This window comes from Osmerus eperlanus, chromosome 20 (genome assembly GCF_963692335.1).
Source record: "Osmerus eperlanus chromosome 20, fOsmEpe2.1, whole genome shotgun sequence".
In the NCBI taxonomy this organism is placed as follows: Eukaryota; Metazoa; Chordata; class Actinopteri; order Osmeriformes; family Osmeridae; genus Osmerus; species Osmerus eperlanus.
Window position 1 is genome coordinate 7,202,209 of NC_085037.1, and position 16,237 is coordinate 7,218,445.

Consider the following 16,237-nt stretch of genomic DNA (forward strand, 5'->3'; position numbering starts at 1 on the left):
AACTAACTTCTTACATTCTCAATAGTCACTTCTGGGAAGTAGAAAAAATCAGTTAGCAACAAATACTATGAAAAACAATTGTGACATACAATACAAAAAAACAATACTATAAAAAACAAGGTTTCAAATACACAGAGCAGTGCAATGCAGACAAACAGTAAGTGCTTACAGTTTTATATTACGTTACAAACAAGGGATTCTTTACAGAGAGGATTTGCATGTTTACATGTTTGGAGATGGAGTCTGATCCGGCTAAACTGGATGGATCAGGTGGCACTACGAGCTCCCTTCTCCCACTGAATCTGTTGACCAGCAGAAATTTATACAAATTTATTTGTATAGCCCTTTTTACACGCAAGCATGTCACAGAGGGCTTCACATATGCCCATAGAGGCATATGTGAAGACTTGATAACCAGTCCAAAATAATATTTACCTTCATTCATACTGATTCAATAACCTTACTTTCTAAGGATCCTTATCTACAGAAACAGCAAACTATCACAGCTCAGAAATGAAGGTAATTTCGTGGTTGGATATAGGGGATTGCATGGATAGATTATCCTATTAAAAAGCCCATTCCAAACCTCTGCAATAGAGGTTTGGAATAGAGAGCACACAGCACTATCGTCAACTACAATCTCACATGAATTTAAAAGTGGGAGAGAAGAAAAACTATAACAAATGTACCTACAGACTAACCCATGACATGCATTATATTATATTGCATACGTGTTTCAATTTGTGGGATAGGCCCACTCATGAAGTATTATAACGTATGTTTTTGAATTTTGATGGCACAGTTCATAGATTAGAAACCACCATCCACATAATCAACCACAATCACCTATACTCTCTGAAAAGCAATGTTGCAAGATGGCCGTGAGCACTGGGCCATGTTATAACAACGACCATTTGATATTGCTCGTCAGGAAGACATGCACCTGGCCACAAGATGTACTCTTGCAGAACAGACACATAACCACAAGCCACAGAGGCGGCAGCCATGTCTTGAGTCGACCAAAGTTACAGTATATCTCTGTTGGGGTTTCTGTATTGCGTTTGATCAGCAGCTCAGTTCAAAACACAAGGAAATTCATTCGTTTTATGAGGTACTACTGTTTACAGTGGACTGTAAACCCAAAAGGGTATTGTCCTATCATTCATTGATGGAATTCAGGAAATTCGCTTCCCTGAGTAGCCTCCGCCTGACTTCTTCCTCTGGCCAACTCAGAAGGTGTGTGGGAAACACTGTTGTGCTGAATGCCCATCTGGGATGCCACAGCTGAGTTGGGTCATTGGCTGGCTGGATCAGATTGTCATGGCAGCGTTAAGATTTCCTATCTGGCATGCTCCAAAGAGATCATAGAGAAAACAAGAAGAAGAGATAAAGCAGAAAATGAGATCATGAGAGGATGGAGGGGAAGAGTAAAAAACAGCAACTTGTCACATGAACATCAAGTTTCCCATGAGACTGAACCAAGTTATCAGCTGTTTCTCAGAAACTGAACTGAACTTTTCGACGAAGGCTATTCCCTTCAATTTTAATTGTTTCCCACGTTTTTATATTTTTGAAAAATGCCCGGTAAAAGGTTGGGTGGGGGGAAATGGGCGGTCCTAGCCTGAAAAGGAGTGTACTAAAGTCAGAACCACTCCCCTCCTTGCACCTCATTTTTTCAACACCAGCAGCTGCACGATTGAGCTAAATATACATTACAAAGAATATCTTTCTGTATCATTTTCTTTCTGTATCTTTTACTGTCACCTCCCTAAATGACATCATGTGGTGGAGTTGACACCTCACTTCCCCATTATCACTTGCATGGTGATGTCCACAGAACATACTTGATTTAGTGGTCACACAATATATCTCTACAAAACAATTTTTATGTAAAACAATGTAAGGACACAAAAAGTATGTTCAAGTGTGTATTTGCTTGTATGTTCTCTCTCTTTCACACACACACACACACACACACACACACACACTCACACACACACACACACCCACACACACACACACACACACACAAGGGCAAACACACTTAACCAGAAATAGGATAGGCTTGTCTCTATGTATGAACATTTTGTGTTTTCGACACAATTTTGGAATGAATGAATCAATCTAATGGCGAGAAAGGGTGTGATCCTGTGAGCTACAGGTCCCAATGATACTGGAGCGCCCTCTAGTGGTTTACAGGCACTACACCCAACAAACCTTAATGCAGCTGTAGAGAAGACTTTAGAGAAGAATGTTTTTTCGTTTACATATGTGGGGTAGTTAAGGATGGTAGAAGACCTATTTAATCACTTGGTAATCAGAAGAAATGTGTCACACTTCAAAATAGAACTTCCCATATCCTGCTTCACTATCGCTCCCAGATGACTAATAGACCACTGGAGAATGTCATGTTCAGACGCACCGAGACTTCTGCTGTTGTGAATGTTTTAAATCTGATGTGAGAAAAATACTTTGTTTATATAACCAATAATTTCCATTTGAAAGACAATTGGACTGTCCTGAACCACCCCTCCCCACCGAAGCGGTCTCCCCCCCCCCCCCCCCTCTCACCACAGTGATGACTCTCCATTCAGGAGAGAGAAGTCAACAGACTGTTCAAGAGGCAGAACCCCCGCAAAGCAGCGGGGCCAGACTCTGTCTCTCCTGCCACCCTCAAGCACTGCGTTGACCAGCTGTCTCCGGTGTTTACCAACATCTTCAACACCTCCCTGAAGACATGCCATGTGCCAGCCTGTCTCAAGTCCTCCACCATCATCCCTGTGCCCAAAGAGCCAAGGCCAACTTGACTTAATGACTACAGACCCGTCGCCCTGACCTCTGTGGTAATGAAGTCTTTCGAGCGCCTGGTGCTGGCACACCTCAAAGCCATCACGGACTCTCTCCTGGACCCCCTGCAGTTTGCCTACAGAGACAACAGGTCTGTAGACGACGCAGTCAACATGGCCCTCCACTTCACCCTCCAGCACCTGGACTCCCCAGATCCTGTTTGTGGACTTCAGCTCTTCCTTCAACACCATCATCCCCGCCCTGCTTCAGGACAAGCTCTCCCAGCTGAACTTGCCGACTCCACCTGCAGGTGGATCACAGACTTCCTGTCTGACAGGAAGCAGTGCGTTAAGCTGGGAACACAAGTCTCCGACTCCCGGTCCATCAGCACCGGATCTCCTCAGGGCTGTGTCCTTTCCCCTCTGCTCTTCTCCCTGTACACCAACAGCTGCACCTCCAGTCATCCGTCCGCCAAACTCCTGAAGTTTGCGGGCGACACCACCCTCATCGGGCTCATCTCTGGTGGAGATGAGTCGGACTACAGGTTGGAAGCTGACAACCTGGTGACCTGGTGTAGCCAGAACAACTTGAGCTCAATGCTTAAGACAGTGGAGATGGTTGTGGACTTAAGAAATAATACAGCCCCACTCACCCCCATCACCCTGTGCGACTCCCCAGTCAACACTGTGGAGTCCTTCCGCTTCCTGGGTATTATCCTCTCCTAGGACCTCAAGTGGGAACTGAACATCAGCTCCCTCACCAAGGAAGCACAACAGAGGATGTACTGCGGCAGCTGAAGAAATTCAACCTGCCAAGGACAATGATAGTGCACTTCTACACAACCATCATTGAGTCTAACCTCACCTCCTCCATCACCATCTGGTACGCTGCTGCCACTGCCAAGGACAAGAGCAGACTGCAGCGTATCATCCGCACTACTGAGAAGGGGATTGGCTTCAATCTGCCTACCCTCGAGGACCTGCACACTTCGAGGACCCTGAGGCGAGCGAGGAAGATTGTGGCCGATTCCTCCCACCCTGGACACTCCCTGTTTCAGTCACTCCCCTCCGGCAGAAGGCTGCGGTCCATCAGGACCAAAACCTCATGCCACAAGAACAGTTTCTTTCCTTCCGCTGCTAGCTTTTTTAACAAGGCCCCAAACTGACCCTGACACTCTGTCACTTACCTTATACACTCTGTACCTTTAACATATTCAGTATTATTTTTATTCTATATTATTATTTATTTTATATATAATGTAACTTTATTTTATATTATATTGTATTTCTATTGTTATATTATATTGTATAGCTCTGCCAGTAGTTTATTTTGTTGTACATTTACTACTTTTTCGTTTGTTCATTATGTTTAAATGTTCACTGTTTGCACCTGCCCACCAAAGTAAATTCCTTGTTTGTGACCACTTTGCGATTAAACTAAATTCTGATTTTCATCTACATTTAAATTCCTGTCCAGCATGGTCAACGGCCTCGAAGATGGATTGTCAACCATCTGGCCATGGCTGGTCAGGTATTGTTTTCGAAAAATGTCGGTGCCTCTGTAAAAAATAGCCACTTTTGTCGGCTTTAGACGGGAACATACGACAGACGACACAGCATCTTCGTTCCATAACAAAGTTGCTTCCGTTTGAGCTCGTAGCTCTACTTTGCTGCCATCTTCACTTTATTGTCTCGCGCCAGTCTCGCGCCAGTTGTTAAAAAATTTATCGAGATTAGAGAATTACAATTTGACAACCACTCGTACTCGGAGAGTACCCCCCCCCCCCCCGGGACGCAATCCGGAATATTCGACCACATATTAAATCAAAGCGTGTCTTCGTATATGTAGTATATGTACAGAGGTCAAAAGGTAATTTTCCTCTGTCACCCAGATACATTTTGGGTCCTCCCCTGTTCGTGCGTCTGACGAAGTGTTGTCCTAGTCTAACTTGCGCAACACTAGGCTACCGCGAGCGTGGGCTACGTGTTTTGGGTAGTTGACTTCTCATAACCAATAAACTAATATTTGCATTTTGCTGAATCGACTCAGATGCACCTTTCCACACAAGGAGGCACGTTTTATTGTAAATAGGCTACTAGAATGTCGACTAATGCGGAATCAACCCTGTCCGACGGAATGTATTCCAAACTTATTGACAATGAGCGTTCCTATTTAGACGAGTCTGATGCGAGCGGTCCAGATGTTCAACACAATTCAGGTAAGACGTATTAACTACCATTGTTGTTGATCGTTTAAAATATGTTTATCGCGACCTTAATCAAACACTTGATGTGACGCAGAAATCTTGGTTATGATGAAGTATCTCAACTATAGAATCTAGATTATGCAAGAACAGATGTGCATGTCAATGCAAATGCAATTTACAACTTTAGGCTTTCAGAATTAAAATTCAAACTGTTCCTTGTCAACTGTTTTCACAATTTCACGATTGTAAAATAATAATTCCTTAAAGTTGACATGTGAATGATATTGTTTGTAGAAATAAAACTTCTCGCCCCCCTGCTAAAACACGATGCTTTAGATAATCTTTTGCATCAATTGGGGGGATTTTTTATGCAACACTGGCAACCCCTAGATTGCGTAACAGACTTTAGACTAGATTTGACGCACCCCTTTCATATAAAGAGAACCTGGTTCATAGGTTCAAATCCATTTGAACCCTAACCCATTGTGAAAAGTCATATTTATACCTAAGACAATTACAAAAACATCAATTTAAGTGTAGTTTGCAAAAATGACCTATAGAATGAACAATTGGGAAATTAAGAAGTAGTTTCTTTGTAGCAGCCACCAAAAAAGTTATGTGTATTGTCTGAGGGTCAATATGACCCGAGATAACACAGGGGCAGTCCCTGTGTTATCTAACCCTATCACGATGGAAAAGGTGAGTCGGGTCACTATGTCGTCATAGTGACCCAAAGGTAATAGGTGTTAGTATTTCTTAAGACAACAGGAGGATTAACTGACAGATGACATACAGTCTCTCTCACTCGTCATTTCCTCAGTTCCTCATACACAGTTAGAATCACACATACTGTGTGTCCACTTACATGCAGGTCGATTCTGTACTTACCTCGCTGTTGGCAGCAGAGAGCAATCATATTGGTTTCCAGATGTATTCTACTTGTATTGTGTGTGGGAGCAGTGTTGTCGGTGACACCTTGGAGAGGGGCCTCCAGACAGGGGGGCCAGGGGTCCTACAGGTTGGCCTCCATGTGTCTGGCTGTTCTGTGTGCTGTCCTGCTGATCTCCCTCGTTGCGGTCAGTGCCCACTGTGAGTAGAACCTGTTGTCGGTAAGGTGTGTGTGTGTGTGTGTGTGTGTGTGTGTGTGAAATAGAGAGGTGTGAGGTGTGTGTGTACGTGTGAGTCTGTACTTTCTATTATGCGCTATGTGTACGTTGCTTTGGAAAAGATAGTCTGCTTAATTAAGAAAATTACATTTTCCTGCTTGGACCAACCCCAATTTCCTGTTCTTCACAGCCAGGAACCAGGCCCAAGGTCTGCCTGGCCCACAGGTTGCTCCCCAGAACCAGTCTGAAGGCCAGACCCAGATGCAGACCCAGTCCGCTGACGTAGCGGTGCTAACAGAATCCCTGGCCAAGCTACACAAAGAGAGAGACGACTTGCAGAAGGAGAGAGATGACTTGCAGAAGGAGAGAGATGACTTGCAGAAGGAGAGAGACCAGCTGCTGACCCAGACTGGGCCTCAATCGGTAACATCTGGTATGCAGTGTGTGTGTGTCTGTGTACTAAAGTGTGAGAGTGTGTCGTGTTATGTTGACAAGAAACTAATTCACCCATGTGTGTCATATGTGTAGCCCCCAAGAGTGCTGCACCCACCATCCCATGTGCTCATCCCTGGCTCCAGTTTAACAGCAGCTGCTACTACATCTCATCCTTCAGTGACAGTTGGGAGGATGGTCAGAACTTCTGTCAGGAGATGGATGGACACCTAGCCATCATACACACCCCCGAGGAACAGGTAGGAGGGAGGGCATGCAGGGAGGAGAAGAAGGCAGGGAAGGAGGGAGAGATAGAAAAATGGTAGAGAATAAAGGGGATAGGAGAGGAGGAGAGGATGGTGGTCATCACAGCACAGTTCATCTCTGGCGAAGGGGGGTGGAGGGAAAAGACAGAGAAAGGGTGGAGGGATGGATGGAGGGGAACTACAGTGTACTTGATGCATGGAACTTCTGTGTCTTGTGTCCAGACATTTGTGTGGGACCAGCTGCCTCGAGGTCACTGGAACGCCTACTGGTTTGGGCTCAGTGATGAGTCCACCGAAGATGACTGGGTCTGGGTGGATGGAACCAAGCTGGTTGGAGGGTACAGTTCCACTGTTGTACAAGTACCTAGAACATACTAAAGTGGCTTTATTAGACCTTTTAGAATTGTGACGGATTCTATCTCAAAACTAATGGACTGTGACTCTGGGAAAGGACAAATATTGGAACAGAGTGTGAGAGGCAGTCTGTTGCTTTTCTCTTCTCACTCTTCATCCCTCTCTTATTCCCGCTCTCTTTCTCCCTCTGTCTCTTTGATCTTTGAGAATGGGTGTTTTTGGAGGGGTGCTCTTTGTGGACTGGGGACAGGAAGCTCTCCCTTTTAAATCAAATCAAATCAAAATGTATTTGTATAGCCCTTTTTACAAGCAAGCATGTCACAGAGGGGTTCACATACGCCCATAGAACTCCTCAACCAACCTAAACCCTCAAGGAAGACAAGGAAAAACTCCCAGAAAAACTCACTGCAGGAGAAAAAATGGAAGAAACCTTGGGAGGAGCAATTCAGTGAGGGATCTCCTCCGCTAACAGTTACAGTCATATTAGAATGAAATCCCCACCGGTCAAGTGTGGGCTAGTGCAGCAATTTAGCAGAGCAAAAAAAGGATATTTGATGCAGCCCTAGATACTAAGACAGCGCCAGCCCCCCTCGGTTGGAACATGAAATCTGTTCCAGGGGAAAGAACTCTAAAATAAGTTATATTTATAGAATAAGGGTGAGAATGCTCTATCCATTGTTGTCACCAACTAGTAACAGAAACTATAACAATAACAATATACAGTAACAGGTTTACTTTATTTGTAAAATCTAGATGGGCAACGTGAACATATAGAAGCTTTAATTGCAATTTAAAAGTTACATGTGATACACACAGACAAACACACACACCCCAGGTTTACATAGAAAGTACATACACACATATTTATCTTTAGCAGTCATAAAATTGACTAAACAAGAACGTTTTTAACCTAATTTTGAATGTCGAAACAGTATCAGCCTCCTTAATTGAGACAGGAAATTTGTTCCAGAGAAGAGGTGCTCTATATGAGAACGCCCTGCCTCCAGCAGTTTTTTTCTTAATTTTGGGAAGCACCAGATAGCCGGCATCTTGAGATCTAAGTGTCCTTGCAGGGTGATAGGGTGCAAGGAGACCAGAGAGGTAAAGTGGTGCCAATCCATGCAGAGATTTGTAAGTTAGTAATAGAACTTTGAAATCAGCTCTGGCTTGGATAGGGAGCCAGTGTAGAGAGACGAGAGTAGATTGTTATGTGATCAAACTTTCTGGTTCTAGTTAATAATCTAGCAGCAGCATTTTGCACCCGCTGTAAAATGTTTAAGTCAGTAATTGGGAGGCCAGAGAACAACACTTTGCAGTAGTCCAGTCGGGATGTAACAAATGCATGTATTCGTTTTTCAGCATCATGCTTTGAGAGGAATTTTCGTATTTTGGCTATATTACGTAGATGGAAAAATGCAGTTCTGGTAATTTGCTTAATATGGTACTCAAATGAAAGGTCTGGGTCCATTGTGACTCCTAGATTTTTTACCAGCTGGCTTTGAGAGACTTTGATGCCGTCTAAGTCTAAGGTCAGATTGGATAAATTATTTCTGTATTTTTTAGGACCGAAAATTTGAACCTCTGTTTTATCCAAATTGAGAAGAAGGAAATTTGCTGTCATCCAAGTTCTTAACCCAGAACATTTACTACAGTTACTAGTAAAGGCTGAGTAAACAATGCCACCAGCTTCGGGTGCTCACCCCTGGTCATGCTGGCTCCCCCCCTTCCGCTGTGTCATCATATTCCCCCTAATCTTCACATGATTTATCTTCCTGTTTCTGGGATTGTTTTTCTTATGGTTTGTTGAAGTGGTTGTATATTTAGTATAGTTAGTTCTCCTTTGATCTGCTGATTTTACTTATTTAGCTGACTTATCTTCTTTGCCCTGTCTGTTCAACCTCTTTCCTCTCCTTCTCATCTCCCCCCTTGATCCTCTTTTCACCCCCCCTCCAAATCTTTCTCATCTTCTTTTTCTTCTCCATCTGTTTATACGTTGTACTTCCTACTTCAGTCTGGTCAACCATACATACCCCAAATGTGTGAGTGTGTGTGCATGCGTGTGAAGTGTGTGTGGTTGTCTGTCTGCGCTTGACCGCTGAAGCAACAAGCCCATCTCATTCTGAGAACTATTTTCTCTCGCCTTTTTTGTAGTTTCTGGGAAAAGGGCGAGCCTAACAACCACATCAACGAGGACTGCGGCTACATTGTGAAGACACAGGTGCTGGAGCGCAAGGCCATCCAGAGCTGGTACGACGCCCCCTGCTCCATGCACTGGCCTTTCATCTGCGAGAAAGAGATGGGAGCACCCCAGTAGAGAAAACAAGTGCAACATAACCTGAGGTTGTAGGCTCCATGAATAGATCTTCCATTGGGCCTCGAAAAAATGCATACATAAATGATGGCTGTGTAACTTCAATATAGACAAAGGGTTAGGGTTAGAGAATATAGATTGTATAACACTATCAAAATATTGATTCAGTCATAAGATAGTTTGATGATAGATTCCATAATAGATTATAGATAGTTACTAGTTATAGGTACTAACAGGGCTTTTATTTTTTGTGTAATTCTTCTACAGTGTTTTATAGTTTTTCTTGTTTTTGTATTTGAAAGTCCTAGGGTTCTTGTGTTGTGGGTGTGAGGCTTTAACCACTATCTCTCTTAATGGGAATTTTCTCCATTGAAAGTTTATCCATTTATCAAGTTGGGGTTTTGTTCAAATGTAAAATGCCTCCTAATGTCAAATGACTTGTAATTGTATCACGTTAAATGACTCAGTAATGGCTGTAAATTAGACATGTAAATGCACTTGTCCCAAACATTGTAAGAAACCTTGCACCAACGTATTATTTTCAACCTCTAGGTGGCAGTGTTCATTCAAGTGATGAGACACACTGGCCTCCCAACACACCATACTCAGTTGTATTCCAGAAACAAATGTGTATGTCAAATGCAGTATGCCAAAAATACCACAATGTCCTACTGCATAAAGTCGCATTTTGCAGTATACAAGCCAGCATACTTTTCTGGCTATTTTGACCCACAATCCTCAGCTCAGTGGAAGATCTGTCACATCAACTGAACTACAGACATTACAAAGTAACAACAGCAGAGCTGTGGTTGCCCTCCAACAGTATGTGCATCTGTGGTCTGCTCCACAGTAAAGACAATTGCACTAACCATTTTTCTACAAACTGTTACATATGTGTGAGCAAGGGGTCAAAGTCCATGCACAATGTGATGACAAAGTAGTATGTACCAATTGGATGCACAACACATGCAACAACGTCTTTATCGATCTATCGATCTTGCTGTCTGTCACTTTCATACTCCCTTCCCTCCTGGCCTGTATCCCCCCCCCCCCCCCCCCCTTTGCCCGCGTCACTGTCCCCTCCTCCTCCAGGCTTCCCATACACCTGATAGGCTTACAGAATCAAAACGGTTCCTTCCAGCGACCTTTGATTCACTCAGGGATGTCAGCCAGAAGAGGGCACAGTGATCCAGCTGCGGCCTCGCAGACCTTACAAACCACACCTCCTAAACAGATAGATAAAGACTGATAAAGACATCACCTGACAGGAAGGCACAGAGGTCTTCCAAGAAATGGGATTCAGTAAAGATAATATATGGTGGTCATTGGTCCATATTTACAGTTAAGATACAGTACATTAGTTGAACTTAACTATATATGTGACACAGTGCATAACAGGACAACTTCCACTATGACACAAAATACAATTGGTACATTTCACTCAGGAAACCACAAAAACGCAAAACATCTACCTGACAACCTGACTGAGAATATGTACCAGAACAAGTAAAAAAAAGGGAATGCATCCTTTCAAGTGACAGAACACAACTCTTGTGTTAACTAATAACATGAAAACAGCTATAGACTAAGCATGCTACACAGGCTAGACACAGCAGGCCAGGGTTTATGTTCACACTCCTGAACATTGTTGTGTCATGCATATGTAACAGATGGGATTTGAACCATCTTCTCATTAGGGAACCCAAACATCTTCCAAAGATCTTTGAATATGTGAAGGTCTGGGTGCAGATATTGCCTTTTTTCAAGTCACAAAGCCAGGCCGCTCTGCACACTTAACATCAATGTACCCTTAGTCTATAAGCCTACAACCTACATCCGCTTGGCAGTCGGGGCTTCTGTTCTCACCGCCTGACGTAGGTTTAAGTGGGATGGCTTTCTTCATCTCCCCTGCAGTGCAAGCCTGCCCACTGTGGGGTCAAAGGTGAGGGGTTTGTGTAGCTGTGTGAGACTGCCCCCCTCTTTGGGCCTGTTACAGGAGCCATCAGGAAGCTCACTAGTCTGCTTCTGTCATTCTCAGTTAGTCAGGATTAAGGTTGGAATGGGAGAGAAAGAGGGAGGGTGAGGTGAGAGAGAGACAGAGACACCTACAGAAAGTGTGGAGGGAGGGAGGTATAGAGTGACAGGGAAGAGTATGAGTCAAGTAAAGAGAGAGACTATACTACAGTATTGTTGCTTTGAAAATATTTGAAATGTTTCTTTACATACAATTAAATCTAAATTAAAGTGCATTTTAAGAAAATTAAAAGAGAATAATTGTTGGCCTAATAATTAAGAGAGAATAACTGGGACAAATAGATGCGAAGGTAAAAAAAAAAAAGAAGAGCGATGTGGAGGATAATTAGTCATATACAGTCAATAACATTTTTCTTTTTACCAAGACTTATAAGCCAGCTCTATGTATAGTTTGGTGCTATTAAGTTTAAATACCAAATGTAATTAGCTATTCTAATATCTGGTATTCTGGTATTTTGGCAGATGTGCACTACACTGCAGTGGTTACAGTAAAGGTATAACTTTAAGTGTCTATAAGTAACTAACTATAAGTGTCCCCTTAGTGGCACTCTAATGTGACAACTTGGATGATCAAACGCTGGATCAGAGGTGTGTGTGTGTGTGCACGGTGTAAATCTGGATGTAATACCACTACGAGTCTACAAACTCAACTGCAGCAGTCATCTATTGCCAAACTCACTATATGCAGCTGCTGGTAAAGGATTAACCTGATCTCTAACCAGAAGTAAGGTGACCTCATACACTGGTAGTTGGAGGCATTTAAAATAAACTCTGTAACTCATGTTGTTTGGTGTTATTTTTTCTGATAAAAAATAAATACAAAGTCACATAAAACTGATTCCAACACATCTGATACATGGGAAGTTTTACATTCCTCAGTTCTACAATGTTTGTGCTTTTTTCTGAGACTTTGAGATCTTGTCACAATGCCTTGGCCAATACCTCATGGATAGAGTTACCGGTTTACCTCATCTTTCACTGGGTGTTTTGTTTAATGGTTGTCATTATTATGTGATATTAGGTGTCATTGCTTGACCAGACAGACTTCAGCATTCCCAGAACCCCAAACTAATCTTCTGTAACGGCTAGACTTGTGCCCGTTCATCAGGTGTTAATTGTTGTGACGTACCTCCGCTGATCTAACATCCCTCCCTCTGAACTAATAGACGGCTACTATTAAGACGAACAGATGCAGTAACTGGAACCACACACGCACTCCATCCATCCTCATCTTTAACCCCGCCCACCTCTGTCCCTCTCCCTTTCTGAGCATCAACCTAGCTGATCTGTCAGAGTGAAGATGGCCAGAGGGAGGTGAAGATGGCCAGAGGGAGGTGAAGATGGCCGCTCTCCCCAGCAGTCTGACGGACGGGACGGCCCCCTCTGTCCTCTCCTTTCTAGATATCTACATCTCCAACCCTTACATCTCGGTGTGTTCGTCTCTCTCCATCTCTATTTCTGTCTATCCATTTTCCTGTGTTCTCTATCTCTCTCTCTCTCTGCCATGACGCACGTTCGGCCTGGTATGCTCTAATTCCATAACGAGATTGCAGATTCACCGGACATCCCATCAGATCCTGATTAACTGGGCTCAACTCATTAGCTCTGACAAACTAATTCAACCCCCTCAACCTTAACCCCTCTGGTCCAGCTCGTTAGTAGCCACACCCTATGAAATTCACCGACCCCCTTTTCCCCACCACCCTCCCCTCCCTCCCTCCCTCACCCCCCTCCCCTCCCTCACCCCCGTCCCTCACCCCCCTCCCCTCCCTCACACCCCTCCCCTCCCTCACCCCCCTCCCCTCCCTCACCCCCTCCCTCACCAGCCAGCCAGTCAGCCCATACTAGCTGGGCCCCTAATTCTTTACATCAGAAAACAAAAATCCTGGCCCTCAGTCAAGTGGCAGATGTCCAGTAAGAATGACTAATCTATAGGTGACTGAAAGCAAAGAGCTGATGCCATGATACTACCCATTAGGGATTCTATTGGACTGGATAATTGAACACTGCCTGAACACAGAGCATAGCGAGCACTGGTATTAGCATTGAAGTAGGACAATCTAATAGAATGGTCGTTGGTGCACATTTCAATAAAGAATATTCTAGTGTCATGAAAGCACTATTTTCTATGTTTGATATGAACACCATCTCTTCTGTTCCATCCAGGTTTTCACCTCCACCTGTCCATTGCTCCCCAGGTCTCTGAGTGTTTCACCTGCTCCTGTCTTCCAACCTCATAACCTGATTTTCTTTTCCAATCGGTTTACCTATCTCCTCTCACCATACTCATTCCCATTCTCTCTCTCCCCCCTCTCTCTCTCTGTCCCTTTCTCTCTCTCTCTCTCCTTCCCAGTCTCTATTTCCATCTACGGGCTTATCTCTTCATCCTTGATCTCCTTCATCCCCTCCAATCCTCATCTGTTGCTCACTAGAGGCAGGGATAGAGAAAGAGAGAGTTTTTCACAGGTAAACTGCCACCAGTCTGTTGGAGAGAGCATCAGATGAGAGAGAGAGAGAGAAGGATAGCAGGACAGTCTGGGACTGAGGAGAGAAAAGCCTAGTGTCACAGGAAGAAGCTGATACGGAGGTACAGAGAGAGTGACTGCTGCCAAGCAGAAAGGAGAAAAACAGGACCACATATTTTGTGGAAAGGTGAGTGATTTTGACACTTTGGCAGTCATGGTCCTTCCAGCCTTTTTGTCATATAGGATACCACTGCAATGGAACTAACAAATCACTGAGGAACAACACCTAGGACAACTTTGGAGAAACACCACTGGAGATGGATACACACATGGTCAACCCTCAGATCACAGATCATCAGTCCCTGGAGAGCCAGTCTTCTGCCAGGAGGACAAATTGTAGTAGTTAGTCACTAGAGGCAGAGAGACAGAAAGAGAGCTTTTCACAGGAAAACTGTCACCAGTCTGCCACCAGTGTGTAGGCTACAGCAATATGCTCTAAACTGGATGTGGCTGTGGGACAAACAAATACAAAGTCTTCTGTATTACTGTGGTATGCAAGGAATCCCATTATGACGGTCACAGGGGTAAGGAAATCAGTGCAGGGCCTTACTCTGCATCTTATGTTGAGTTCAGCAGGCTCTCAGATACAATTACATTTACATTTAGTCATTTAGCAGACGCTCTTATCCAGAGCGACTTACAGTAAGTACAGGGACATTCCCCCGAGGCAAGTAGGGTGAAGTGCCTTGCCCAAGGACACAACGTCAGTTGGCATGACCGTGAATCGAACTGGCAACGTTCGGATTACTAGCCCGATTCCCTCACCGCTCAGCCACCTGACTCCCGAATTACATGGATCTGACATGCATCTGACCATGGTGCATGCTGCAAAGCTTGTTTAAGTAGGGCGTGAAAGAAGAGGGGTGAATTAGAGGAATTCCAGCAGAACAAGATGGCTACTAAATTGAAATGCTCATCCCAACTGATGTTCAATGTTTATTGAGGCATCTTTTTACGGCCAGGTTTGTTTTGTACCGACACACACTAGTGTCCTCTTTGCATTTGCAAGCAGACTAAGCTATAGGCCATACCCTAACTAACCAAAAGAATGCTGGGTTAGAACGACTGTCCAAGTTGACTGTCCATAGAAGAGAAAAAAGAGAATGCTATCTGCAACTCAAATCAGCCCAATTCTTTTTCCTTCATCCGTGCTCTAGTGGCATTCTTTGTGATTGTAAAGATAAACCACAAATTAGCGGTGAGCACAATAACTTCAGTCTGATGCAAATGACAAGAAATGTTATCCAGTTTTTAAAAGTTTTACTGAAAAAGACGTTTTGCACTGTGTCACATTAGAAAGATTTACCTAACACAGCTCTCAGAGCTGCACATTACAGAACTCAGCTCTGAAAGGGAGCCTCGATGATCAACATTCAAAATACATGTATTTGGTTTGTACAGTTATGTCTTGACAATGACTCCAAATTATTAACGTACATTCTTACATTATGGTCTTACTCCTGGGTTGTGGCCCCTCCCTTGATGTCCTTTCTGATCCTGAGAGTAAAGAGTAGTCAGTAATCGGATGACGGGAGATTGGACTGGCAAAGCTTCCTTTAAGATGGCCTGCAGGGACTTAGACCTGCCCTCGGCCTCTAGTCCACACAGCTCCCTTTTTCTCTCGTCCTATAGCTCAGACCAAGCACCACCACCAGAGCAAAAGGCACACTCATCCCTCTGTTCCAAACTACTTGTCTTCCTTAGCTTGTGGGAAGGGGTTTCATTCACTCCTTGTACAAGTTGATGAGTTGGTTTGTATTGAGTGACATGTCCGTTTTGCTAGGCTGTCTACAAAGTCATGCTACACTGGTGATTAGTCTTCAATTAGTCATTAGAATGTTCTTAGTTTGGGGTATTAGGAACCTTCACGCACACAGAAGACTACTTCAGACATTACGTGTACAGTTGTCCTTATGGAAACCAATTCAAATTTTGCAAACAAACCCATTATGGGATTGGATTTGGTCTCCTGTTTCCAAGAGCAGTCTATGTGGATGTAAAAGTCCTTGAGCCTGTAGCTTGAGCAGGATGCAGCTTATTATGCCTGTATAAGACTAGTGGGTCAGGTGGCTGTGGGGATTATACCTGTGTGTTACCGCAGGCCCTGGCTGGCCTGACCAAGGGAGGAGGTGCTGCTGATGGCCTAGTTTAGACATCAAGGTCACTGGAGCAGTGGACCCACAGATAGCTGATCCTGGGCTCATCCTAGTCTTGGG

At 43.9% G+C, this 16,237-nt stretch overlaps 1 protein-coding gene and 1 pseudogene across 1 annotated transcript; one reads left to right on the top strand and one right to left on the bottom strand.

Annotated features, from left to right (window-relative positions):
- The first annotated feature begins 4,724 nt into the window (after positions 1–4,724).
- On the top strand, positions 4,725–9,989 carry zgc:174904 (uncharacterized protein LOC564690 homolog). The gene is made up of 6 exons (XM_062487324.1): positions 4,725–5,005; positions 5,954–6,082; positions 6,290–6,532; positions 6,628–6,791; positions 7,020–7,135; positions 9,303–9,989. Exons 1-6 carry the CDS (start codon positions 4,888–4,890, stop codon positions 9,463–9,465), a joined length of 933 nt encoding a protein of 310 aa, XP_062343308.1. The 5' UTR covers positions 4,725–4,887; the 3' UTR covers positions 9,466–9,989.
- Positions 9,990–14,306: 4,317 nt separating this feature from the next.
- LOC134006951 (gamma-enolase-like) overlaps positions 14,307–16,237 on the bottom strand; it is a 5,743-nt pseudogene continuing 3,812 nt past the window's right edge.